The sequence below is a fragment of the Cuculus canorus genome, chromosome 2, assembly GCF_017976375.1.
Source record: "Cuculus canorus isolate bCucCan1 chromosome 2, bCucCan1.pri, whole genome shotgun sequence".
Taxonomy (NCBI): domain Eukaryota; kingdom Metazoa; phylum Chordata; class Aves; order Cuculiformes; family Cuculidae; genus Cuculus; species Cuculus canorus.
This window is the reverse complement of record NC_071402.1, coordinates 158,240,559-158,265,937: the sequence shown is the minus strand read 5'-3', so window position 1 is coordinate 158,265,937 and position 25,379 is coordinate 158,240,559. Positions and strand designations below refer to the sequence as shown.

Below are 25,379 nucleotides of genomic sequence, written 5' to 3'. Positions count from 1 at the left end.
AGCACACAGAACCGCCGACAATGGATGCTCCTCGGCTTTATTTGAAAACAGTGCGGTCCCAGCGCGTCATTTCTTCCAGAAGCGCTTGTAGGTGTCCAGGTCGATGCCCTGGATGTTCTCTTCCATCCTGGCTTTCGGTTTTCCTGGGAATTGCTTCCGCAACCGAGCCTTGCGTTCAGCCTCTGGCAGCGTGCTGCTGTCCAGGGGCAGCTAGAGGGGTGGTAGAATCATAGGATCATGGAATGGGTTAGGTTGGAAAGTCACAGAATCATGGAATTGTAGAATGGTTTGGGTTGGAAGGGATCATGAAGGTCATTGTACTGTAGAATCACAGGATGGGTTGGGTTGGAAGGCACCATGAAGATCATAGAATCATAGAATGATAGAGTGGTTTGGGTTAGAAGTGACCACGAAGGTCATAGAATCATGGAATGGGTTGGGTTGGAAGGGACCATGAAGGTCATAGATTCATGGAATGGCTTGGGTTAGAAGGGACCGTGAAGGTCATTGTACTGTAGAATCATAGAATCATAGGATGGGTTGGGTTGGAAGGGACCATGAAGGCCATAGAATCATAGAATGATAGAGTGGTTTGGGTTAGAAGTGACCATGAAGGTCATAGATTCATGGAATGGTTTGGGTTGGAAGGGACCATGAAGGTCATTGTACTGTAGAATCATAGAATCATAGGATTCTGGCTTTCAGCCCCTAACTCAGTCCCAAGGGATCCTTCCAATCCACCTCCCTCCGTGCAACCACTGCTAGTTCCATGTTTGCCCACTCTCTGCATTTTAGTTTCTAGCTTTATGCTTTATACTGGTAGCAGTGTGCTTTGCAGAGCCAGGAGAATCCTGTCCTTCCAGACAGTGTCATCCCAGGGGACTACAGAGCGCTCTGGCAAAGCAGGTGCCCTCATATATTCATTCCTAAAACCCAAGTGACACCCTCTAAAACTGGAAAACTTATAGAATTGCTAGGTTGGAAGGGACCTTTGAGATCATCAAGCCCAAATGTACCTGTCCACTACAAAACCACATCCCTAAGCACCTCATCTACCTGTCTTTTAAATCCCTCCAGGGACAGCGACTCAACCACCTCCCTGGGCAGTCTCTGCCAGTGCCCGAGAACACTTTCCACGAAGAAATTATTCCTGTTGTCCAATCTGAACCTCCCCTGGTGCCACTTGAGGCCAACCAAGGACTGAATGCAGTAAATATTGCAGTTATTAAAACAATGTATTTCTATCAAATAAGAGAAGTCAGAACCCTATATTGATATATATAACAAGATTTGTGCTTAATTATACAAGAACAAAATTTTCTCACTTGATTCTTCTTTCATCACTACTGCCAACAGGTCTTTATAGAATCATAGAATAGTTTGGGTTGGAAGAGATCTTAAAGATCATCGAGTTCCAACCCTCCTGCCATGGGCAGGGACATCCCACTGGATCAGGCTGCCCAATGCCCCATCCAGCCTGGGCTTCAACACCTCCAGGGATGGAGCAGACACAGCTTCCCTGGGCAACCTGTTCCAGTGTCTCACCACTCTCATAGTGAAGAAATTCTTCCTGACGTTCAGTCTAAATCTGCCCTTCTCCAGTTTATACCCACTCCCCCCAGTCCTATCACCATAAGCCCTTATGAATAGCCCCTCTCCAGCTTTCCTGTAGGCCCCTTTCAGGTCCAGGAAGGTCACTATAAGATCTCCCCTGAGCCTTATACTCAACCTTTAAAGCATGAGACAGACAGGTTATCCAGTTCAACACCCCCACAGCGAGCAGGGACATCTTCAACTCAGCCAGGTTGCTCAGAGCCCCATCCAACCTGACCTTGAATGTTTCCAGGGATGGGGCACCCACCACCCCTCCGGGCAACCTGTTCCACCTCTGCATCATCCTCAGAGTTAAAAATGTCTTCCTAATATCTAGTCTAAACCTCTCCTCTTCCAGTTTAAAACCATCACCCCTTGTCCTATTGCTGCAAGCCCTGCTAAAAAGTTGTTCCCCCTCTTTCTTATAAACCCCCTTTAAGGACTGAAAGACCAATGGATGAAGGTGTCAATCCCAACCCCCAACCACCCCCTGCCTCCTCCTTACCATCAGGATCCTCTTGGGCTCCTTGTACCGCAGGCGGATGGTGGAGCCATCAGTGTGGACCAGGAGGACGGGGTAGAGGCGGCCGTACTGCTGACGGTGGAGGTGGGAGATGGCGACGCGGTTGGAGTTGTGACGGATGGAGGTGGTGATGGCCAGTGGAGACTTGGGAATGATGGGGATGTGGCGCAGTGCACTGTAGGGATGGAGAAGGGGCTGAGGGGTCACCATTGCACCTCGAATCTTGGTCCAGTTTTGGGCCCCTCACTACAAGAAGGACATTGAGGGGCTGGAGTGTGTCTGGAGAAGGGAACGGGGATGGGTTAAGGTCTAGAGATGAATTTCTAACATGGTATTAAAGCAAAACGGGGTTTATTCCTTGCTCTGCCACTTTTATAACCATGAAAAAGCCACTCAAACTCTTGTGTATCTTCAGTTTCGGTCTGAAAAGGGGGATAAAACCTTTGCCTTATGGGTGCTGAGACCGTGAAATGCCCTCACAGGCATGAAATCCTGGCTTGTGGCAAGGATGAAGCTGGAATAAGCATCTAACAGCCAGACACATCAAATAGTTTAGATAGGCTGCATTAAATAAACTGATTTTTATAAGTTTAAGTCTTTTACAAGAAAGACATTGAGGTCCTCAGTATGTACAGAGAAAAACAGTGAAACTGGTGAAGGGGCTGGAGAACAAGAGTGGCTGAGGGAACTGGGGATGAAGAGGAGGCTGAGGGGAGACCTTTTCGGTCTCTACAATTGCCTAAAAGAAGGTTGTAACAAGGTAGGTGTTGGTCTCTTCTCCCAAGTAACAAGGAATGGGATGAGAGGGAATGGTCTCAAGTTGCTCCAAGGCAGGTTCACCTTGGATACCAGGAAACATTCCTTCCCCAGAAGTGATGCCAAGCCCCGGCAGAGGCTGCTCAGGGAGGTGGTGGAGCCACCGTCCCTGGAGGGGTTTAAAAGACATGGAGATGCGGTGCTCAGGGACAAGGGTTAGCGCTGGACGTGGCAGTGTTGGGTTTACGGTTGGACTCGATGATCTTAAAGGTCCTTTCCAACCTAAACGTGACTCTGTGACCAGGCAGCGCTGTGGCTCGCTGCCACCATCCTCACCTCAGCGCCGCCATCCCGGCCCAGTGCCCAGACATCCTGTGAGGACAGCCTGGCGGAGAAGAAGCAATCCTGAAGTGGACAACCCTGTGTCTCCAGTGCATGGTGGCCCTCCAGGACCTCTCCCCACCACGCTCCCCCCCATCAGTCACCCCCAGTTATGGTTAAGCCCCATCATGGCTCCCCTACACACCTCAGTAATGGTTCAGCCCCATCATGTCCCCCCCCCAATAATGGTTCAGCCCCATCGTGACACCCCCCAATAATGGTTCAGCCCCATCATGGCCCCACCCCAATAATGGTTCAGCACCATCATGACCCCCTGCACCTCAATAATGGCTCAGCCCCATCATGACCCCCTGCACCTCAATAATGGTTCAGCCCCATCGTGCCCCCCACACCTCAACAGTGGTTCACCACCACCCCCCCCCACCACCCCCGTCATGGTTCAAACCCACTACAGCCTCCTCCAAACATGGTTCAGCCCCACCATGACACTCTTCCAGCCCCCACCATGGTTGAGCCCCATAACAGCTTCCCCCCCACCTCAACAATTCAGCCCCATCATGGCTCTCCCCCCCCAATAATGGTTCAGCTCCACCATACCCCCACTCTCACCATGGTTCAGCCCCATGACAGCTCTTCCCCCACCTTAATAATGGTTCAGCCCCAGCATGCCACCCCCCCATCCCCGCCATGGTTCAGCCCCACAATGGCTGCCCCCATATTAATCATAGTTGAGCCCCACCACTAGCGCCGCCCCCCCCATGCCCGCTATGCTTTAGCCCCACCATCACCCCCTACCTGCTATGGTTCGATCTCACTATGGCTCCCCCCAGCTCCCAGCATGGTTCAACCCCACTAGAGCTTCCCCATCCCTGCCATGGTTCAGCTCCATGAGGGCTCCCCCCACCTTAATCATGGTTCAGCCCCCCCCAATGTCCCCCCCATCCCCACTATGGTTCAGCCCCACTATGACTCTCCCCCCCCCCCACTATGGTTCAGCCCCACTATGACTCTCCCCCCCTCCCCACTATGGTTCAGCCCCACTATGACTCCCCCCCCCATCATGGTTCAGCCCCGTGATGGCTCCCCCCACCTTAATCACGATTCAGCTCCGCCATGACCCCGCCCCCCATCCCCACCATGGTTCAGCCCCACTATGGCTCCACCTCAGCTTCCAGCATGGTTCAGCCCCACTACAGCCCCCCCCCTCCAAATCATGGTTCAGCCCTACCATGACACCCCCCCTCCATGCCCAGTATGGTTCAGTCTCACTATGGCTCCCCCATCTCTCCAGCCCCCCCCCGCCCCCCTTTCCCCCTCTTCAGCCCCCCATACTTCACCCCCAGCACTCCCCCCCTCCCCCGCATGGTTCAGCCCGCTTTGCCTCTCCCCCTCCCCCCCCGCACTCTATGGTTCGCCCCGCAGCTCCGCTGGGTCCTACCTCCCGCTCCCCGCTCCGCTTGCGTCACCGCCCCCCGCGTGACGTCACGGCGCGGGGGCTGCCGGGTGTCCCCCGTGTACCCCCCCCCTCCCTGCCATGACCTGGCGGCGGCTGCACTGCCCCATCGTCCGGGCGGGTGAGGTTGGACCCCTCCAGGGGGATGAGGATGATGCTGGGGGCGGGGGATGCCGGGGCCACGGGGGATCTGGGGGTGCGGAGCCCTGCGAGGCTGCAGCGCCCCCAAAACCCTGGGAGAGCGAGGGCTGCTAAAAACAGGGGATGGGATCAGGGCTCTAATCCAGGAGACCTTTCCTGGGCTCCTTGGAAACGGCCCGTAATCTCCTTTGCTGCTTTGCACCTGGTTTTACCTCCTCTGTAAAGCCTCCCTGTTAATTAGGCTTAATTTTGATTAACTCTGGTGATGCCTGCTCTCTGCCATACGGGTTGTGTTGTCACATCCCAGTTGAAATCATGGGAAGAGGGAAATATCCTGCACCCCAATGACGTCTTCCCTTGGCGTCCACCTCCCATGCTTTCTGCCTCCCTTGATGTCCACCTCCCTTGATGTCCACCTCCCTTGGTGTCCATCTCCCTTGGTGTCCACCTCCCTTGGTGTCCACCTCCTTTCCTGTCAGCCTCCCTTGGCGTCCGCCTGCCTTGGCATCCACCTCCCTTGCTGTCCGCCTCCCTTGATGTCCACCTCCCTGGTGACCACCGCCCTTTGTGAGCATCTCCCTTGGTGTCCACCTCCCTTGAGTGGCCACTGGCCCTCAGCCCCGCCTGTGGCACCCCGAAATGTGGGAGCATTCACCAACCGCCCCTGGTCAGCTCCATCCTGCCACGCTTTCTTGGTTGGAATTCAAAACCATCTTAGGAGGAACCCATTGGAGACTAAAGAGCCTCTGTGCTAGGTATTTGCTGGTGGATTGCTTTGAAAATGCCAAAATTTGGGCAAAAAGGGAAAAAAAGCAGAGCTTCTACTGAAAATGAAGACGTACCTGCCTAAGGTGTTGAAGCTCTGGAACAGGTTGCCCAAGGAAGTGGTGGCTGCCCCATCCCTGGAGGTCTTCAAGGCCAGCTTGGATGAGGCTTTGAGCAACCTAATCTGGTGGAAGGGCATCCCTGCCCATGGCAGGGGGGTTGGAACTGGATGATCTTCAAGGTGCCTTCCAACTCAAACCATTCGATGATTTTATTCTGTGATTCTATGATACGTTGAGTGTCTGAGGGACGTGGGGCTGTTTGGTCTGGAGAAAAAGAGGCTGAGGGGAGACCTCATTGCTCCCTATACCTGCCTGAAAAGAGGTTGTAGCAAAGCGGATGCTGGTCTCTTTTCCCAGGTAATAAGTGATAGGAGGAGAGGAAACGGTTTCAAGTTGTGCCAGGGAGGTTTAGATCGGAGATTAGGAAATATTCCTTCATGGAAAGGGTGGTGAAGCATTGGGAGGGGCTGCCCAGGGAAGTGCTGGAGTCACCATCCCTGGGATTAAAAAAATGTGTAGATGTGGCACTTTGGGACAAGGTTTAGACAGGTCTTTTCCAGCCTTAATGTCTCCATGCTCTATGTTACTGCTGCAGAGGCATAGAAAACCTACTTAGGGATGTGGTTTGGCAGAGGAGTTGGTAATGCTGGATTAAGGATCGGACTCAATGATCTTAAAGGTCTTCTCCAACCTAAATGATTCCATGGAAACGCGATGCGCGAATTCCTTGCTGGACTGGGAACCACATGGGAGATGTAAGAAGCCCCATATCCACCGGATCTGGTTTCTCAGGCTTTTTATCCTCCTTTTCTTGTGGTTTTTGAGGGTTTCACGTTGCTGCTGGGAGTGGAGATGTGGTTGCAGGGCTGGGAGAGCAGAGAAAGCCTGGTATGGGTGATCATATCAGTGTGCCGGCTGGTTGGTCATTGTTGGAAGCGGTTCCTTGGGATCAGGGCATGGGTTTAACCAAATCTGAGCTCCCACATCTGCACTGCTAATGTCTTGAGGTGGACATCATCTCCAAGTCCTTTTTTCTTCCTAAGTCAAATCTCATTTTCTTCTGCCCAGAAGGGGAAGGGATAAATTTGGAGGAAGGCAAAAGGAAGCACCCGCAAGTCTCCTGGTTTATTTTTTAGCCCATTTCCCAAAGTATTGAGAGCTGGGATCACAATCCATGTGCCTTTTCTCACTGTAGTTCTGAGCATTTTGGGGGAGAAAAAAAAGAAAGTGAGGTAAGGGAGAACATCTCCATCATCCCTGAATGCCCCGTCAGTGCTTTTCCAGGCAGGAAACCAGCACCAGCAGATGGACAGGGTGGCACAGACGCAGCAGGCACTCACCATGGATGTGCTGGGCTGGGATGTTTGCAGGCTTGCGTTTGGATGTGCATGGGAAAAGGAGTTATTTCCCTCTCACTTTCATGGTGGATGAGCCAGAGAAATGCAGCGGAGCTGGGAAAGGGTCTGGAGCACAAGGAGAAGCTGAGGGAAGTGGGGCTCTTTAGTCTGGAGAAAAGGAGGCTGAGGGGAGACCTTATCACTCTCTACAGCTCACTGAAAGGAGGTTGTAGGGAGGTGGGTGTTGGTCTCTTCTCTCAAGTAACAAGTGATAGGATGAGTGGAAATGGCCTCAAGTTGCATCAGGGGAGGTTTAGATTGGATATTTGGAAAAATTTCTTCCCCAAAAAGGTTGTCAAACACTTGAACTGGCTGCCAGGGAAGTGGTGGAGCCACTAGCCCTGGAGGGATTTAAAAGATGTGGAGTTGTGGTGTTAAGGGACACAGTTTTGTGCTGGTGTTGGCAGTGTTGGGTTTACCGTTGGACTCAACTATCTTAAACGTCTTTTCCAACCTGAATGATTCTGTGATTCCATGAGGCAAAGCAGAGGCAGGAGGCAACAGTTGTGCAGACCATCCAAAAGAAGAGGACCATTGTCTGCTGAAAATGAAATCCCATCTAACCCCAAGATTGATTAATTTTCTGGAAGAGTTGCCTCAACCACACAAGCGCTGGATGTGTAACGTGAGTGTAGCACTGGAGTTTTATGCCTGATGTGCATCCATATCATACAAGAGCCCTTCCGTTCTTGGTGTCTGTGGGTACTATCAGCTGCAGAGGTGATGGGTTTCAGGAGGAGGGTGGGCTGAAGACCTCTGGAGGCCACTCCAACCCGAACAAGCCACTGCCTTGACCCACCAACTGCGGTTTGTTGACCCTGGTGGGTCTGTGAGGTGACATGCAGAGCAACGGACAGTTGTGCCATTTGCTGAAGTTCCAGGCCAGCACGTGCTGACAGCGTTTGACTGCAGCTTTGCCAGACAGGAGAGCAGGGAGTGGAGGAGAAACCAAGAGAGGAGATTAAAGACCAGCGAAGGGTTTTCATTGGCTGTCTTAAAATTGCAGCTTGGTAATTAAGGCATTAGGCAGCTCAGAAATAGCCCAGCTTTCTGCCTGTTCACTTGCCTCTCGCTGCTGCCAGGAGCAGGTCTTGATACCTTGACTGAAAGGGAACAAAACCAAAAGGTAAGGATGTATTGGAGATCCCAGCCACCGCTCTGCTCGTTCCTCTTATCTCATCCCAGTGTATCTGGGATTGCTGGGATTGAATGAAATAGTTGTGAGTGATTTGGGCAGCTTTAAATTCTTCATTTCCCATTGTTGCCTGCTAAAAGGTGGATGAAATTAGGAAGGGGGAGAGAGGAAAGCTCTTTTCCCTCTAGCTGGGATGTCCTTCAAGGAGACCTTATAGCAGCCTTCCAGTACTTAAAGTGGGATACAGGAAAGCTGGGGAGGGGCTCTTTATCAGGGAGTGCAGGACAGGATGAAGGGTAATGGTTTTAAACTGAAAGACAGGAAATTTAGATTAGATATGAGGAAGAAATTTTTTACTGTGAGGTGTTGAGGCACTGGCACAGGTTACCTGGAGAAGTCATGCCCATCCCTGGAGGTGTTCAGAGCCAGGTTGGATGAGGCTTTGAGCAACCTGATCCAGTGAGAGGTGTCCCTGCCTGTGGCAGGGAGGTGGAACTGGATGATCTTTAAGGTCCCTTCCAACCCAGACCGTTCTGCGAGCATCCTGTCTGGGCTCTGCAGGACATATGTGTCTGGAGCAGTTTGTGTTGGCACAGCCAGGCCACAGTGGAGGGAAAGCTGTGAAAGGCCCAGACAGAATCCGTGCTGGCATCCGAATGTTGCGTGTTGGGGTTTTACGTGGCTGCCAAGCCAGGAGCATCTCTTGGGAGCAGCCCTGTTAGGAAGCGCACTGGGATAATGGAGGATGATGGACTTTGTATAGCTTCTCTTTGTCTTCTGGGGTGTTTTGCAAGCAATGGTCAGGGCTTGCTTATTGTATTTGTGTGGATGAGAGGAGCTGGCTGGCGCTGAAGAGGGGGAGATGCTTTGGATGGCTCAGCAAGGGTCCTTCTGCTTCCTTGCTGCCAGCATGGAGCAGAATCATAGAATCATAGACTGGTTTGGAAGGGACCTTAAAGATCATCCAGTTCCAGCCCCCTGCTATGGGCAGGGACACCTCCTACCAGACCAGGCTGCTCAAAGCCCCATCCAGCCTGCTCTTGAACACCTCCAGGGATGGGGCATCCACAAGTACCCTGGGCAACCTGTTGCAGGGTATCACCACCCTCATCATTAGGAAGATATCCTAATGTCTAGTCTAAATCTCCTGCTCTCCAATTTAAACCTCTTATTGTGTTTTCTATTGAGTATTTAGACTAAACCTCTGCTATATGGAAATTATCAAGGTCTGCAGGAAAGGTAGGACAGGTCCCCAGAAGGATTTCCAAAACTGTTCAGCCTTGCTGGTTTTTTTTTCAGATGGTGGAGCCTGATCCAGCAACATGACCATGCCCATAGGGTGAGACTGGACAAGCATCCTCAGGGAATAGAGGGAAAACCCGTGTAATTTCCTAGCTGTCGTGATGCCTGTTAGCTGTGCAGAGGGGATTTAGAGATGAGGAGGTATCCTGCTCACGTGGGCTGGTGTCAGGGAGGCGGCCTGGCCAGATTAGCCTGCTGCACGATCTGCTGCTGATTCTCTAGGAGATGGGGTTTGGCTTAAGGCTCTGTAAAAAGGTTTGTCAGGTCAGGGTGACATTGCTATCATCTGATTTAGTGGAAAGACATTATTCTGATTGTTCCCAAGGCCACACTCAGCCGATGAGGTCAAAAAAGTGCGTTTCCAGGGGCTTTACTGCTTGCAGAAAGTCTAATTGTTCTAAAATAGGACAAATAAGCTGATTGGATTGTCCTACTCTGATCACTGCCTCTGGCTTAGAAGCTACTGAGTTGCTGTTGATGGATGAGGGTCCCCAGCGGAACCCCTTACACTGTGGTACAGGATTTTCTTGTTCATTCCCATGCTAATAATTCACCTTTATGTCTCCTTAGAGAGGCAGGTACATGAAAACGCCCTGGTTTTCCTTTCTGGCTGAAGAAACAACTGCAGAAAGGGTCTGCATGGCCCCAGGCTGCCTTTGTTTTCCTGTACTAGGACCTAAACCTTTCTCCCTTGCCACCAGACACCTTAAGCTGGAGCTGGTGTTCCAGGGAATCGGGAAACAAACCCCAAGGCGTGTTGCTGTCCTAGATCCCACCCATGTTCATAGAATTATAGAATTGTTTGGATTGGTAGGGACCATGAAGGTCGTGTAGTCCAACCACCCCATAGTGACATAGGGACATCTTCAACTCAATCAGATTGCTCAGAGCCCCATCCAACCTGGCCTTGAATGTTTCCAGGGATAAGGGTATCCACCAATTCCTCGGGCAAGCTGTGCTAGTGTTTCACCACCCTCAGTGCAAAAAAATTGCAAGTCTAAACTTCTTCTCTTTTAGTTTAAAAGCATCACCCCTTGTCCTATTGCTGCAGGCATTGATAAAACATTTTTCCCTATTTTTCTTCTAAGCCCTCTAAGTATTGGAAGGCTGCAGTAAGGTCTTCTTGGGGTCTTCTCTTCTTCAAGCTGAACATCCCCAACTCTTTCACCCTTTCCTCATAGGGCAGTTGTTCCAGGCCTTTGATCATTTTTGTAGCCTCCTCTGGAGCTGCTCCAACAGGTCCATGTTTTTCCTGTGCTGAGGACTCCAGAGCTGGTTCAGACCACATACTTCTATCAGCAAGGACAAGTGGAGTATCCGGGCCCAATATCTGTGCATGTCCTATGATGTTTCCGAATGCCACCAGGCATTTTCCTCATGTTTCACCTAGGTTTTAGTTCCCAGAGCTAGGAAGCTCTGGAGCTCAGAGCTCTGTCACCTAACCCTGGTGACAGAAAATAGAGCTAGGACAGAGCTGGCTTGAATTATCTTTGTTTAGTGGCAGCTGGACCCTCATTTCCCCCTCCTTTAGGTCACATCCTATGAGTTCAGTCCCTGGAGAACAAGTGTCCTTGCTGCAGTGATCCATGTCCCTTCTTTGCCCGAGGTATTTGTTCCCCAGGTAAGAACTGGGGCCAGCAGCAGAGCCAGGTGCTGCATTGCTGGTGACCTCCGTTATCTGCTTCCCAGAATGATATCCGAGTCCTCAGGGCTCCCAGCCTGGCTTTTTTTGGCACAGTACAGAGGTAGCAGCTCCCGCTGTCTGCAATGTTTGCTTATTTAATAGTTCTTTGAATTTCCCAGTATTTCCTGCTCTCCCAATTACTTCCTATCAGCTCTAGTCTTGGGATTTCTCATCACTTCAGATTTACTTGCAGGATTTTGTATCTGAGGATCAAGGATAGACACTGCTTCATGGGGCTGAGCACCTCTGGAAACCCATAGCCATGTTTTTCCATGGATGTTTCTAACCAGACATGTATTTTTCTGTCCCTACAGCCATGCAGGGACCAAGACCAGTGGTTCTGAGTGGCCCATCGGGTGCAGGGAAGAGCACTTTGTTAAAGAAATTGCTTAAAGATTACGAGAACATCTTTGGCTTCAGCGTCTCCCGTGAGTATCTGTATGTCTTTGGGGAAAAGCAGTGGAGAAGTTCAGGGCCGGTAGCCCAGAGCATGCTTCTGTAGCTGTATTCATACCCCAAATAATGGGCTTTGGTGGCTGGCTTGTGTCCTAGGCTGTCTGTGGGCTCATTGAGATGCTCAAATAAGTCAGGATACCTTTTACTACTTGTATTGGGAAGCAGGTCTAGGATTTGCCTGGATTCTCCCCATCACCTGTGTAGATTCCTCCTGCCATTACTCCGGTGGTTTGTTGACTTTTTCTGCTTCAGTCACTAAGTGCTGGCCAAGGGTCCTTTCTTTTACTACCTGGGATTTCCCTGTAATGTGAAAATGACCCCTGGCCCGTTGGCTCAGTCCACTCATGCCTGGCAGTGCTGAAGTCCATCCACAACGAAGTAAGTGCAGGGAATTTCCTTCAGGCAGCTTGGCTCTTACAATATGGGTCTTGTTTCCTTTTTCTTGAGTGACACCTTAAAGGTTCCCCTCAGAGCTCAGGCCGTGTCCACGACTCATTCACCTGGTTTTCCTTGGAACAAGGTGTTTTAAGTACGTTACCAATTTCTTTTTTACCATCCTAGTGTTTTGGATTCTGCAATTGAAATAATTGCTTTGAGATCCTTGAGATTTGGTTTCTTTCTGCCATGAAACGGCAAATACTGGATGCTTAAAAATTTAATGTTACGGAGATTTAATTTAATGTTAAACAAAAATGTAATGTTAATGGAGATGAAAAAAGCTCTAAATTTTATCTTTCCTTTTGTGTGTTGCATCCCATGCTCTTGATTCAGCTCAATCTTTCATCTCAATCCAAATGAAATCTTAACTGTTTTCCCCAGGGTTGCCTTTTGGTAGATATATTTCTCCTCAATCTCCATAGGCCATTTAGACCTTGACAACTGATGCTTTATAAAAACTTACAGGTGATCAGAGCCTTCCTGCATTAGGTTAACTTCTGCCAGTCCTAAATAAAATAATCAGCGTTGCCCTTCGAGGTGACCGTCCCCTCCTTTTCGGTTTGCAGAGCATGTGCTTAAAATAAGACTGGTTTGAACGACTTCCAGCAGGATTCAAAGGCTGTCGGGTTTATTCAGCATGAGGTTGCCCTTATTCATTAAATCTGGCTATTTTAAGCACCTCTGTAGGTGCTGCGTGATCTTTTAAAGTGAAAATCACTCTGCGAAGTAGGGCACCGCTAATTTCCCTGAACTAAGACAGAGGTCCAAGGAGCGTGTCTAGGATTACACAGGAAGGCTATGGCGGAGCTGAATCATAGAATCATTAAAGTTGGAAAAGACCTCCAAGACCATCCAGTCCAACTGTCAGCCCGAGACCAATGTGCCTACTATGCCACGCCCTGAAGCACCACAGTTACACACTTTTTGAACACCTTCAGGGTTGGGGACTCCACCACTTCTCAGGGCAGCCTCTTCCAGTGCTTCACTACTCTTTCAGTAAAGAAATTTTTCCTAATATCCAATCTAAACCTCCCCTGGAGCAACTTGAGACCATTTACTCTCGTCCTATCACCTGTTACTTGAGAGAAGAGGCCAGCACCCACCTTGCTACAACCTCCTTTCAGGGACCTGTAAAGGATGATACTGCCTTCCTTCAGTGTCCTTTCCTGCAGACTGAACAGCCTCAGGTCCCTCATCCAATCCCAGAACCCCTGTGCTCCAGACCTTTCTCCATCTCCATTCCATTTCTCTGGACATGCTTCAGCCCCTCAATGTCTTTCTTGTACCGAGGGGCCCAAATCTGAACACAGGATTGAAGGTGCAGCCTTAGCAGCACTGAGTACAGAGGGACGATCCCTTCCCTACTCCTGCTGGCCACACCATGGCTGATCGAAGCCAGGATGCTGTTGGCCTTCTTGGCCACCTGAGCACACTGCTGGCTCATGTTTGGCCACTGACAGCCATCACCCGTAGGTCGTTTTCCACCAGGCAGCTTTCCAGCTACTGGAAACAGTCCAGCCTGATAAGTCCCACACTGACCGCTCAGCCTTTAAAATCTTAATTGATTGTTTTCAGATTATCCAGGATTCTTCGATTTAAGGCTGATCCTGCATGTCGTTGCGTGCTACACTAGCTGATTCCAGAAGCTTTGATCATTTTAAATAGAGGATCAGCTTGTGACCTCATGGGGTTAATCTTCTGCCTGTGTGCTTTTATTTTGTTGAGATTATTACTTCCTTGGGTGATTTACAAAATTTACAAGGATGTTTCTTGCTTGCAGATACCACGAGGCAGCCAAGACCCGGAGAGGTGAATGGCAAAGGTGAGTGTGTTGCAGTATCTTTCATGGGAGACCTTATTACTCTCTACAGCTACCTGAAAGGAGGTTGTGGAGAGGAGGGAGCTGGGCTCTTCTCCCAAGTGACAGGGGACAGGACAAGAGAGAATGGCCTCAAGCTCCTTAGGGGGAGGTTCAGGCTGGACATCGGGAAAAAATTTTTCATGGAAAGGGTCATTGGGCACTGGCAGAGGCTGCCCAGGGAGGTGGTTGAGTCACTTTCCCTGGAGGTGTTTAAGGGACGGGTGGATGAGGTGCTGAGGGGCATGGTTTAGGGAGTGTTAGGAATGGTTGGACTCGATGATCCAGTGAGTCCTTTCCAACCTAGTGATTCTATGATTCATACTCAGTAAACAAGTCACCTGGAAAATGCTAACTTTTTTATGTGAAGTGCATGGAATGGTTTGGGTTCTAAAGGATCTCAAAGAGCACCCAGTTCCACGCCCCCTGCCATGAGCGGGAATATCTTCCACTGGATCTGGTTGCTTAAAGCCCCATCCAACCTGGCCTTGAACACCTCCAGGGATGGGACAGCCATGACTTCTCTGGGCAACCTGTTCCACCCTCACAATAAAACATTTCCTGATACCTGATCTAAATCTCCCTTCTTTCATCTTAAAACTCTTCCCCGTCATCCCATCCCTCAACTCTCTGATAAAGAGATCTCCCCAGCTTTCCTGTAGGCATATCCACTAGCATGGAAATTAGTCCTCCACTTTTGTTTATAGGATGAATTTCCCTATGGAGAAGGAGCAGATCAGTAATGATACACTTGGGAGCTCGGTGCATGTATACCCACACAGAGTTTTGTTCTTGATCCCAATGGCAATGAGACCATAGCTATTTACCGCAGCACATGCTGTGTGTAGGAGAGAAGGTAAGGAAGAGGGATGGACCTGGCAGAACAAACCCAAAACTTAATGCAGTGAAATGTTAATGGAGGCTGAGTGTGTGCTGCCAGTTTTGTTTTCTAGACACCATCTCTGTGACTTGCTGGCCAAGGTTTTTAAAGCATGGCTCTTGGTTTAAGTGCCCTTGTCCATGCTTGGTTTTCCCAAGTGCCAAGTCACTCTGGGGAGGTACCTCAAGTGTGCACAGCTTTGGGAAGTGCAGCTGCTTAATGAGATGCCTTTATCTGTATTAATGGCTTGTGTGCAGCTGGCTGGCTGCTTTTCTCTTTTCTGGTTAGCATATTTCAGAGGGGTTTGCACTTAATTGCTGATGGCAGTTTGCACTCTGGAGTGAAAGAGAGGCATTTCAACAAAAGGTAGAGAAGCATTCTTTTTGTAATTCATTTGGTTTTGATGTTCCCTTTTATCTCCCTCTCTCTCTCATCCCATTGTGGTCTTCAATCATAAATGCATTCAAATTAACGGCCCCAGCAGCCCTGTTGTGTTCCACACCTGTGGGGAGGAAGTTTCCCACTGCACCAGAAAGGGGAAAGGGTGTTAAAAAGGAGGTATGACAGCATTTACGGCCTCAGGTTGTGCCACAGGAGGTTTAGATTGGATATTAGGAAAAAATTATTTTATGAAAGAGTGGTGAAGCATTGGAAGAGGCTGCCCAGGAAAGTGGTGGAATCTCCTTACCTGGAGGTGTTCAAAAACGTGTAGATGGTGTAGATGTGTCACTTTGAGACATGGTTTAGTAGGCACAGTGGGATTGGGCTGGTGGTTGGACTTGATGATCTTAGAGGTCTCTTCCAATCTCAGTGATTAGATGATTCTATGTTTTCTGGCCACACAGAACACTTCAAAATACTTGGAGCACGTTTCTGGGCAATTGGAATTGCAGGGAATGCTGTATGCAGTAATAAGAAAGTAGATACTTGTAGTCTCCTAGCATTGTCCAAAGTGGATTTTAGGATACTTCTCTAAGCACCCATGGGCGTAAATTTGACCATGATCTTTACCTTCAAAGCTGTTGATTTCTGGCTATTATTTCCTGCTTTCCCTATCCAGATTACCACTTTGTGACCAGAGAGGAAATGCAGAAAGAAATTGATGCTGGGGAATTCATCGAGCACGCAGAGTTCTCTGGAAATATGTATGGGACGAGGTACGCAGTTCAGACGCCGTCGCTGCTGAGCCTGGGTGGTGCCGGGAGCTGAGGTGATGGTGGAGGAAAAGATATTTTAACTTAGCGACACTGTTTCCCCCCAAACACTCAGATCCTGGCCATAAGCAAGGCATTTTGTTCTGATAGTGGTGTCCTTGTTTGTTTTATTGAGACTGCAAAATTAACTCTTGCAGAGAGTTAGCTTATCGCAATTAAATCATCGTTGCATTATGAGGTTCTCTACAGAATCCTAGAATGGTTTGGGTTGGAAGGGACCTTAAAGATCATCCAGTTCCAATCTGCCATGGGCAGGGACACCTCCACTGGATCAAGGTGCTTGAGGTCCCATCCAACCTGGCCTTGAACACCTCCAGGGATGGGGCAGCCACGATTTCCCTGGGCAACCTGTTCCACTGTCTCATCGCCCTCAGAGTCAAAAGTTTCTTCCTAATATCTGATCTAAATCTCCCCTTTTTCAGCTGAAAACTGTTCCCTCTCATCCTGTCCCTGCGGTCCCTGATAAAGAGCCCCTCTCCAGGTTTCCTTTAGACCCCTTGAAGTACTGGAAGGCTGGTAGAAGCCTCCAGTGTTTGAGGGCTGTTGAAGTAGTTCATGTACTTAATGCTTTTCTTGCACAGGGGTGATTTTCGCAGGCTGTTTACGCTCCTTAATGTTTTCCAAGTGTTTGTAGAGAGTAGTGGTCAGAATGGAGACTTAATCTCATTATCCCTGCACTATCTAATGGTCTGAATTGGGTGAGTTCAGGAGCAGAAGAGATCATGTCCGTATTCGTTGTGAAACAAATAGGCCTGGTGCTTCGGCAAAGTGGCTGCTTATGAACAGATAAATTGCATGGCACCCTTGACTGGGGTTAAAGAGTTAGCTAGATTTTAAAATAGCATTGCCTTCAGCACTGGGGCTGCTGATCAATAAAACATTAAGCCACAATGTTAATTAGAAGTCAGATATCTTATGTAATTACTCTGCAAAAATTGTGGCACTATAGTAAAGGACCCATTAAGGAGGAAAGGTAGATGTTTCTGGAGATATTTCATTACTTGCATTAAGGAAATTGGCCGGAAATACTTTTCAGGAGGACTTTTCTTGAAGAGCTGAATGTGCTTTTTTGGCAAAGCTTCCTTCTGAGGATGGTTTCCTGTAGGAGATGCCAACGTAAGGCACCCAGGCTGAACGAGCTGCAGGTATGCCCCGATTCTGCATTTTGGTAGCGTAGCTGTGTCAGTGTGACACGCATGTGTGTCACCGCTGTCACCACAGCGAATGGCAGCCTTGAAGGGGTCTGGCCGAGGTCTTTCTGAGGCTGAGGGAAGAGCACAATCCCCTGCCCTGGCCTTGATTATTCCAGTGTCACTGGTTTGGCAGGAGAAGTGAAAGCTGGCGGCTTGTCTTCCAAATACCCAGCACCAAGGAGAAGTTGAGTTCTGGCTCCCTAATCCCTGGCTTCATCCTGCATAGGACAGGCTTTTTTGCTCCGTATGTGTCCTGTTTAATCAAGCCTGGTGGAGACAGCTGCTCGCTGATGCTCGATTCGCAGTTGGAGGGGGCTTTTGGTGCCTTTTCCTTAGGGTGGGTGCTGAGAAAACACTCCTTTGGAGAAGAGAAGGCTGAGGGCAGACCTTATTGCTCTCTACAATTACCTGAAATGAGGTTGTAGTGACGTGGGTGCTGGTATCTTCTTCCAAGTAAGAAGTGAAGGGATGAGGGGAAATGGCCTCAAGTTGTGCCAGAGGAGGTTTAGATTGGATATTAGGAAAAAATTTTTTACTGAAAGAATGGTGAAGCATTGGGAGAGGCTGCCCAGGGCAGCAGTGGAGTCACCATCCCTGAAGGTGTTCCAAAAATGTGTAGACATGGCACTTTGTGACATGGTTTAGTAGGCACAGTGGTGTTGAACTGATGGTTGGACTTGATGATCTTAGAAGTCTTTTCCAATCTTAATGATTTTATGATTCTAAGACATCTCTCCTCAGCCAATTTCCTTGAGATTATTCCGGAATTTGATACTTTAACCAAATTAAACAATGTGCTTAGGTTTGTTTCTGAGGTGCTTTCCTCTCTGGCCCTCATTTTGGTCCCTGTGGTGATGGGCATGCAGGACAGGAGGCTGAAATGAATATAAAGTGTCTCAGCAATAGAAGACCAGTTTGCAAACAGAATAAATACAGAAACTTTCTAAATCTGTGTTTCCTCTGCGAGTGCCTAAGGGTGTTTCTGAGCAGATGTGTGATAAAATAAAGAGTCCTTCACACTTACCAGAAGAGTTGAAGTTTTAACCAATCCTTTCTGCTCCCTAAATCTCACCTGCTAAGAGTAATGACTAACTAAAAATTAATTGCTTAATATAAGAGCCCAGAGAGGGTTCTTTCTGTGGAGCAGTACTGAGTCCTGTCCACAGAAACCAGAATTTCTTTGAAGCTACCTTCAATTAGAGGCTGAAATCAGAGCGCAGGCGTGGGTTCTGAGAGCTGCTAGCTCTTTGTAGGCCAGTTGTAGTGGTAGTTAGTTGATACCTGGTGATACCATATGAAGCTTATGCTTTTCACAAGGCAAACCAAGCCGTTTGGGCAGTTGTTGTGGATTTATGGTGGATGATGCTCTCACTGCTGCCCACCTGAGCAAGGCAGGAAACATCTGTTTGTATAGGCTGCAGTGCTGGTCTCACAGCTTTGTTTCAGCTTTCTCCTTCTGATGGGGTGTGTGATGGGACTCCCAGGTCAGGAGGGAAGTCACCAGCCAGCTTAAGATTTGCTCTTAATGTCTTCTCCTACTGCACGACCTCCTGACATCCCTCCCTCAAAACTTGCCACTCTGAGCTCCTCGAAGGGCTTCTTTCCACATCGTGCCATGAAGCCCTGGTTGAAGGAGATCCTGTGCTCCATGTAGTGCAAGCACCAACTGAGAAGTCCCCCAAGAAGGCTGCTACCAAGTAGCTCGGCACACCAGGAGAGGGTTGGCCTTGTTGCTTTTCAAGGGAGAGTGGTAGGTGTTCAGGAGCAAGCTCAAGGTGGTTCCGCCGTGTTAGGGAATAGACATCATCATCAATGACATATGAGAACCGCCACTTAAAATGTATTTTCTTAATTGTGACCAAGGCAGGAGCATCCAATGATAGTGGGATTGAGGGCACTCTCAGCCAGTTTGTCAACGACTTGTTGCACAGTTGGCGTGCTGGAGGGAAGGGATGCCATCCAGAGGGACTTTGACAGGCTTGAGAGGTGAAGCTGTGCTAAACTCACGAAGTTCAGCAAGGCCAAGTGCACCTGGATCAGGGCAGCCCCAAGCACAAATACAGGCCGGGTGGAGAATGGATTGAGAGCAGCCCTGAAGAGGACTTGGAGTGCTGGGGGATGAGAAGCTCAGCATGACCTGGCAATGTGTGCTTGCAGCCCAGAAAGCCAACCCTATCCTGGGATAACCAAAAGAAATGTGACCAGCAGGGCGAGGGAGGATGTTCTACCCCTCTACTCTGGTGAGACCTCACCTGGAGTACTGTGTTCAGTTCTGGAGTCTGCAGGACCGGAAGAACGTGGATCTATTAGAGCGAGACCAGAGGAGGCCATGAAGACGATCAGAAGGCTGGAGGACCTCCCATACAAGGACAAGCTGAGAGAGTTGGGGTTGTTCAGCCTGGAGAAAAGAAGGCTCCAGGGAGAACTAGCAGCAGCCTTCCAGTAATTAAAGGGGCCTACAAGGAAGGCTGGAGAAGGACTCTTTATCAGGGAGTGCAGGGGATAGGACAAGGGGCCACAGTTTTAAGCTGAAAGAGGGGAGATTTAGATATCAGGAAGAAGTTTTTTTGTGTGAGGGTGGTGAGGCACTGGCACAGGTTGCCCAGGGAAGTTGTGGCTGCCCCATCCCTGGAAGTGTTCAAGGCCAGGCTGGATGAGGCTTTGAGCAACCTGATCCAGTGAGAGGTGTCCCTGCCCATAGCCGGGGGATTGGAACTGGATGATCCTTAAGATCCCTTCCAACCCAAATGATTCTATGATTGTAGAGAATCTCTGTTGAGCGTCCTTCAGGAGAGAGCATGGTGATCAGTGGATCTCTGGAGAAGGGAAGTTCTCAATCTTTTTGCTTTTTGGTGAAGGTTGCTCCTGTGGGGGGCAAGGGCAGGAGCTTCATGGAGTGTACTCGAGTCACACTGCTCAAGGGATAGTGACACATTATCCATTTCCACTCCTTCCACTGTGGGTTTCCCAGCCTCTCTAGCAAGAGAAGCAGGGCTCTGCTCCACCCCAGGGACCCAGAGGATGTCTGGGGAAAGAGAAATTGTTTACCAAGAGCAGAGCAGTCTCTTTCTTTTCTCCTGCCACAATTTGGGCACAGGGGAGCCCTGTGAGGTGAAGACCTGCTGCTGGAGTGGGGAAACAAACCAAACCCTCAGTCCTTAGCTGGACTCTGACCCCTTCCCTCTTTTCTCTGTCTGCAGTAAAGGTGCCGTGCAGGCTGTTCAGGCCCAGAACCAGATCTGTGTCCTTGACATCGACATCCAGGGTGTGAAGAACATCAAGAAGACAGACCTGAACCCCATCTACATCTCTGTGCAGCCTCCGTCCATAGACATCTTGGTGAGCGACCGCCTTCCTTTGCCGTTAGGCAGTTAGAGGTAATCAGCGTCTCGCTTGGAAGCAATGGGGGTTCCCCCAGCATTGATGTATGTTTCTTAGGGCTGTGGAATAGATGGGGAGGATGTTTCTGAGCACGCTGCTACTTGTGCCCACTCTAACTCCCCAACCTCTTGCTCCAAGGATAAATCTTCCTGTTCCCTGTTTTTTCAGTCCACCATACGGTTTCCATAACTCAGTGTGTTTGCTTGCATTGGGTTATAGACTGCATTGCAGCTTGACCAGCCTTTAAATGCATTAATTGTGCTTAATGCTGGGGAGAGGAGGAGATTTTTGCGCTGAGATCTACCTCCAGCTCTTAAAGTTAAATCGAGGGAGGCTGGTTCTCTGCAGCACCTGAAATTCTGTACCCCTCTGGTCTTATGCGGCCCTGTGTAAACTGTGATCACAGTGTGGCTCTGGGAGAAACCAAATCATGGTTATGGTTCAGAGAGGGATGCAGACATGTCTGCAACTTGCTAGAGCCGTGCAGTGAAGACCACGACTTCTGGCTCTCCCCTTTTCCTCTCAGTAGTCAGACAGTCTGTGTTTCTCATTGAGTTGGTGGAGGAGGAAGTCAACAGAGCGCAGCAGAGAGATTTCACCTCCCAAGAGTGCCTGGGGCGGGGGAAAAAGACTGGGAACCTAAGCTGTGCGTAGGACCTCTTGAGCCCAAACTGAGTTTGGCCACTGGTTTGTTTTAGGCAGCAAACAAGGCCCCTTACCCTTTGCAGAGTGTTATTTCACCTGCCCGTGGTCACCAGTGGTAGCAAACATCTCCTGTGAGGGGGCAGACAGCACTGGCTTGTGGTGTGAGTGGTGGTTTCTTCACACAGTGTTAGGGACACATGTTTCTTTAATATAATTTATCCTTGGGTTTAGGAAAAGAGACTACGTGACCGGAAGACTGAGACGGAAGAAAGTTTAATGAAACGTTTGACTGCAGCCCGCGTAGATTTGGAACTTAGTAAGTCCAGGGACCTTTGAGTGATGTGTGCAGGGAGAGCGGATGCATTGGTAATTTGGAATCATAAAATCATTGAGGTTGGAAAAGACCATGAAGTCCAACCGTCAGCCCACTACCACCTTGCCTACTAAACTGTGTCCCAAAATGCCACATCTACACAGTTTTTGAACACCTCCAGGGGTGGTGACTCCACTACTTCCCTGGGCAGCCTCTTCCAATGCTTCACGACTCTTTCAGTAAAGAAATTTTTCCTAATATCCAATCTAAACCTCCCCTGGCACAACATGAGGCCATTTCCTTTCATCTTATTGGTTGTTACCTGGGAGAATAGACCAGCAACCCCTCACTACAACCGCCTTTCAGCGAGTTGTAGAGAGTGATGAGTTCCTCCCTCAACCTCCTCTTCTCCAGACTAAACAATCTCAGTTCTCTCAGCCGCTCATTATAATGCTTGTCCTCCAGACCCTCACCAGCTCTGTTGCCATCCTCTGCACACACTCCAGCCACTTGATGTCTTCCTTCTAGTGGGGGGGCCCAAAACTGAAGCCAGGATTTGAGGTGCAGCCTCTCCAATGCCAAGTACAGGGGTACAATCACTTCTCTGGTCCTGATGGCCACACCATTTCTGATCCAAGCCAGGATGCTGTTGGCCTTCTTGGCCACCTGAGCCACTGCTGGCTCATGTTTAGCCAGCTGTTGACTAGCCATTTAGGAGCTGTTTTTTCCATGAACGTCTGACTTGTTTTCTCCAAGAAGTAGTGGCCAGGCTGTGACGGTAGCTGAGTTTGAGCTGAGCACCACACTGCATTGTTTCCCCCCTGTGGTTCCTTGTGCGCAGCTGGCAGAGAAGCTTATTAGCAGTGGCTGAAATAATAATATTGAAATGCCCCAGGAACTCAGGTCGCTTACGAGAGACGATGCAGGTAAGAAACGTGTTCCCTTCTAACTCTTCTGTCCTCATCTCCTTCCCCAGGTAAAGAACCTGGCCTGTTCGACTTGGTGATTATTAACGATGATTTAGAAAAAGCCTATTCCGAATTGAAGGAGATACTCTTGGAGGTGAGTTATTCAGCGCTTTTCTGCCTCGCTGCCTGAGCAGGCATGGCCTCTAGGCTGAGCAGGTGAGGGTCTGTCTACTGGCAACCACAGGAACTTGACCTCGTGCCCGCAATTGTTCAATTTTGAACTTTTGAGTGACACAGTTGAGCACAGATCGTGTGTGAGTAATGGTGGATCGGTGGCCTAAGAGTGGGAAATGGATCCAGTGCAATACTGCCTTAGGGGCAAAATATATACGTGTGGAAGTGGTGTGCTATCATTGAAGAGCCTCAAAATCAAAGCTTGCTTTGTCCCTAAAGGCTCATGCATACTCTCCTCCTACAGTGCTGTGAAGTTGAGCTGGTTCTATGATACAATCATAGTATGGTTTGGGTTAGAGGGATCTTAAAGCCCATCCAGTTCCAACTGCCCTGCCACGGGAAGTGACACATTCCACTGTTTCAGGTTGCTCGAAGCCTCATTCAACCTGGTCTTGAACACCTTTAGGGATGGGGAATCCGTGACTTCTCTGGGCAACCTCACCACCCTCACAGGAAAATATTTCTTCCTAATATCTCAACTGAATCTCCCTTCATTCAGCTTAAAACCGTTCCCACTTGTCCTATCCCTACACTCCCTGATAAAGAGCTCCTCCTTATTTTTCCTGTAGTCCCCCTTTCAGTACTGGAAGGATCATCTCTCATGGTCTCCGGAGCTGTAAAACTAGGAGCTGTTCTCAGAGTAGCAGACACTCAGTTGTTTTCCTGATCTCCTTGCAGGAAATCAAGAAGACCCAAGAATCCAGGAAGTCCTGAGCTGGGCCTGCTTGGACCTTTTAACTTTGCACATCATTCCTGAAGCATGTCACACCATTTTATTCCGAGACATTCCCTTTAGGCTGATCCTCTTCCCAAGTTGCCCTAGGATGTTTCTATTAAAAGGAAAGAAAACAAAATCCAGTCATGCTTGTGTTTCTATTCGTCACACGCTTGGTGTGAGCTTTCCCAGGTTTGTACCTCAGATGGATACTTTGGAAGCAATTGTGTGGCATCTTTTGTGGGAGGGCAGAGCCATTCTGTGAGACTGTGGAGGAGCTGTCTGGGCATTTGTGGCCCTGGCATGTGGCTTAGGATCCCACTGCAGTGTTTGAGAAGGTAGATGTGCCCAACCTAACGCCACTCGCAGGAGGGGAGTTACTCAGATTGATGTAACCCCCGCTTGCGCCTGCAGACCATCTTTACTGACAGCTGATATCACAAATGTTGGCATCCTCTTGGTCCCTCTGGTTCCTGCTTACTTTTGCAGGTCTTGCTACAGCATTTCCAGGCGTTTCCCACCCTCTGTGCCTCCCGCAGCCTCTGCAGTTGTGTCGGTGCGGCAGAGCAGCACGGCTCAGCTGCTCCAACCACAGCCTTGTGAATAGATGGGTTGGTTTAATAAGCTGAGAGGAGAAGGGAATGGTTGTGGGATATGATCTATCCACTGCCCTTATTTCTGGGGGAAAAGTATGTGCTGCTTCTCCTCTGCCGGCCTGGCAGTGATCCTGTAATGCACGTTTACTTGTTTCACTTGAGTTTAGGTGCAGGTAGATTTTTAGATGCTCTTATAAATTTGGGGAGAAATTATTTCTTTCCCAAGCTGTGCAGCCTTTTTGAGGGCAGCAATAAATCCCTTTTCCTTGGAGGGATGTATTTGACCTACCCCTGACTCTTGTACTGGTCTCTGACTTGAGACCTGGAAAGCTTTGGCTGACGGGAGCTGGGAGGATGCTTTGCGCTTCCAGCGTTCCCCAGCCTTAACCTTGATGCTTCCATGTAAGCTCCAAGCCCTTTGGTCCCTCCAGCAGGTTGTACGCTCCTTGGAGGGGCTGGTTCCTCACCGACTCCCTATATTAAAAACACACCAACCTTTGTCAGAGGTAAGTGTGGGAGAGAGACAAGCAACGTTGCATCTGATACCTCTGGGTGGTCAACTTGGGTTTGGGCTGTAGGGGAGGAGCAGTTGCTGCTAGCAGGCATGCTGGTCCCAGAGCCTGTTGTCCCGGAGGACACAGGTGGTTTGGCTTTGATCTTTGAGGAAGGACAAATCCCACAGAACTCCTATCCTACAGGTGGTGGCTCCAGCTGTCTCCCCACAAACCAAACCCAGATCAAGCTAGCCTCATGCAGACCATGCACTGCTGGACCATGTAGTGCCAGCTTGACACTTTCTCACCAAACCCATGTCCTCGCAAGACATAGCTGTGCCACAAAGAGCTCTTGTGTTTCATCCTCTTCATAGCCCATCTCTCCAGTTTGCCCAGCTGCTCTTCCCCAGCGTACCTGCAGTCCCACTCAATACAAGTCCATCCTCCATGCTGTGGACTCCAGTAAGCAGAACCAGATGTTGGGCACCCCTTTCAGTATCTCAAATATATTTAGAAAGATGATTTGATCCTTCACCTCTGTTTGGCTGCTTTAAATATATCTTCTATAGATTATACTGTGAAATTGTCCTTTCTGTTCATAGTATCATAGAATGGGTTGGGTTGGAAAGGACCTTGAAGACCACCCAGTGCCATGAGCAGGGACACCTTCCACTGGATCACGTTACTCGAAGCCTCATCCAACCTGGCCTTGAGCATCTCCAGAGATGAGGCATCCACGACTTCTCTGGGAAACCTGTTACAGTGCCTCGCTACACTCATAGCCAAAAATTTCTTCCTAATATCTCAGCTAAATCTCCTTTCTTTCAGCTTAAAACTGTTCCTCCTCATCCTACCCCTGCACTCCCCGATAAAGAGCCCATCCCCAGCTTTCCTGCAGCCC

At 49.3% G+C, this 25,379-nt stretch overlaps 2 protein-coding genes across 5 annotated transcripts; one reads left to right on the top strand and one right to left on the bottom strand.

Moving 5' to 3' along the window:
• Positions 1 to 21: 21 nt before the first annotated feature.
• MRPL55 (mitochondrial ribosomal protein L55) lies at positions 22 to 4,721 on the bottom strand. Its single transcript, XM_054057457.1, has 4 exons — positions 4,653 to 4,721; positions 3,209 to 3,257; positions 2,099 to 2,291; positions 22 to 210 (listed from the first exon to the last, which is right to left on the bottom strand). Exons 2-4 carry the CDS (start codon positions 3,241 to 3,243, stop codon positions 67 to 69), a joined length of 372 nt encoding a protein of 123 aa, XP_053913432.1. The 5' UTR covers positions 3,244 to 3,257; positions 4,653 to 4,721; the 3' UTR covers positions 22 to 66.
• On the top strand, positions 4,717 to 24,966 carry GUK1 (guanylate kinase 1). Of its 4 annotated transcripts, none has more exons than XM_054057453.1 (8): positions 4,717 to 4,788; positions 11,468 to 11,581; positions 13,828 to 13,869; positions 15,846 to 15,942; positions 20,393 to 20,531; positions 21,450 to 21,534; positions 22,508 to 22,593; positions 23,352 to 24,964. In XM_054057453.1, exons 1-8 carry the CDS (start codon positions 4,749 to 4,751, stop codon positions 23,385 to 23,387), a joined length of 639 nt encoding a protein of 212 aa, XP_053913428.1. In that variant the 5' UTR covers positions 4,717 to 4,748; the 3' UTR covers positions 23,388 to 24,964. The 4 variants fall into 4 exon arrangements, with proteins under 4 accessions (XP_053913428.1, XP_053913431.1, XP_053913430.1 ...); XM_054057456.1 differs by lacking the exon at positions 4,717 to 4,788 and adding an exon at positions 4,879 to 5,563 and having other exon boundaries at positions 23,352 to 24,966; XM_054057455.1 differs by lacking the exon at positions 4,717 to 4,788 and adding an exon at positions 5,778 to 7,657 and having other exon boundaries at positions 23,352 to 24,966.
• Positions 24,967 to 25,379: the final 413 nt, after the last annotated feature.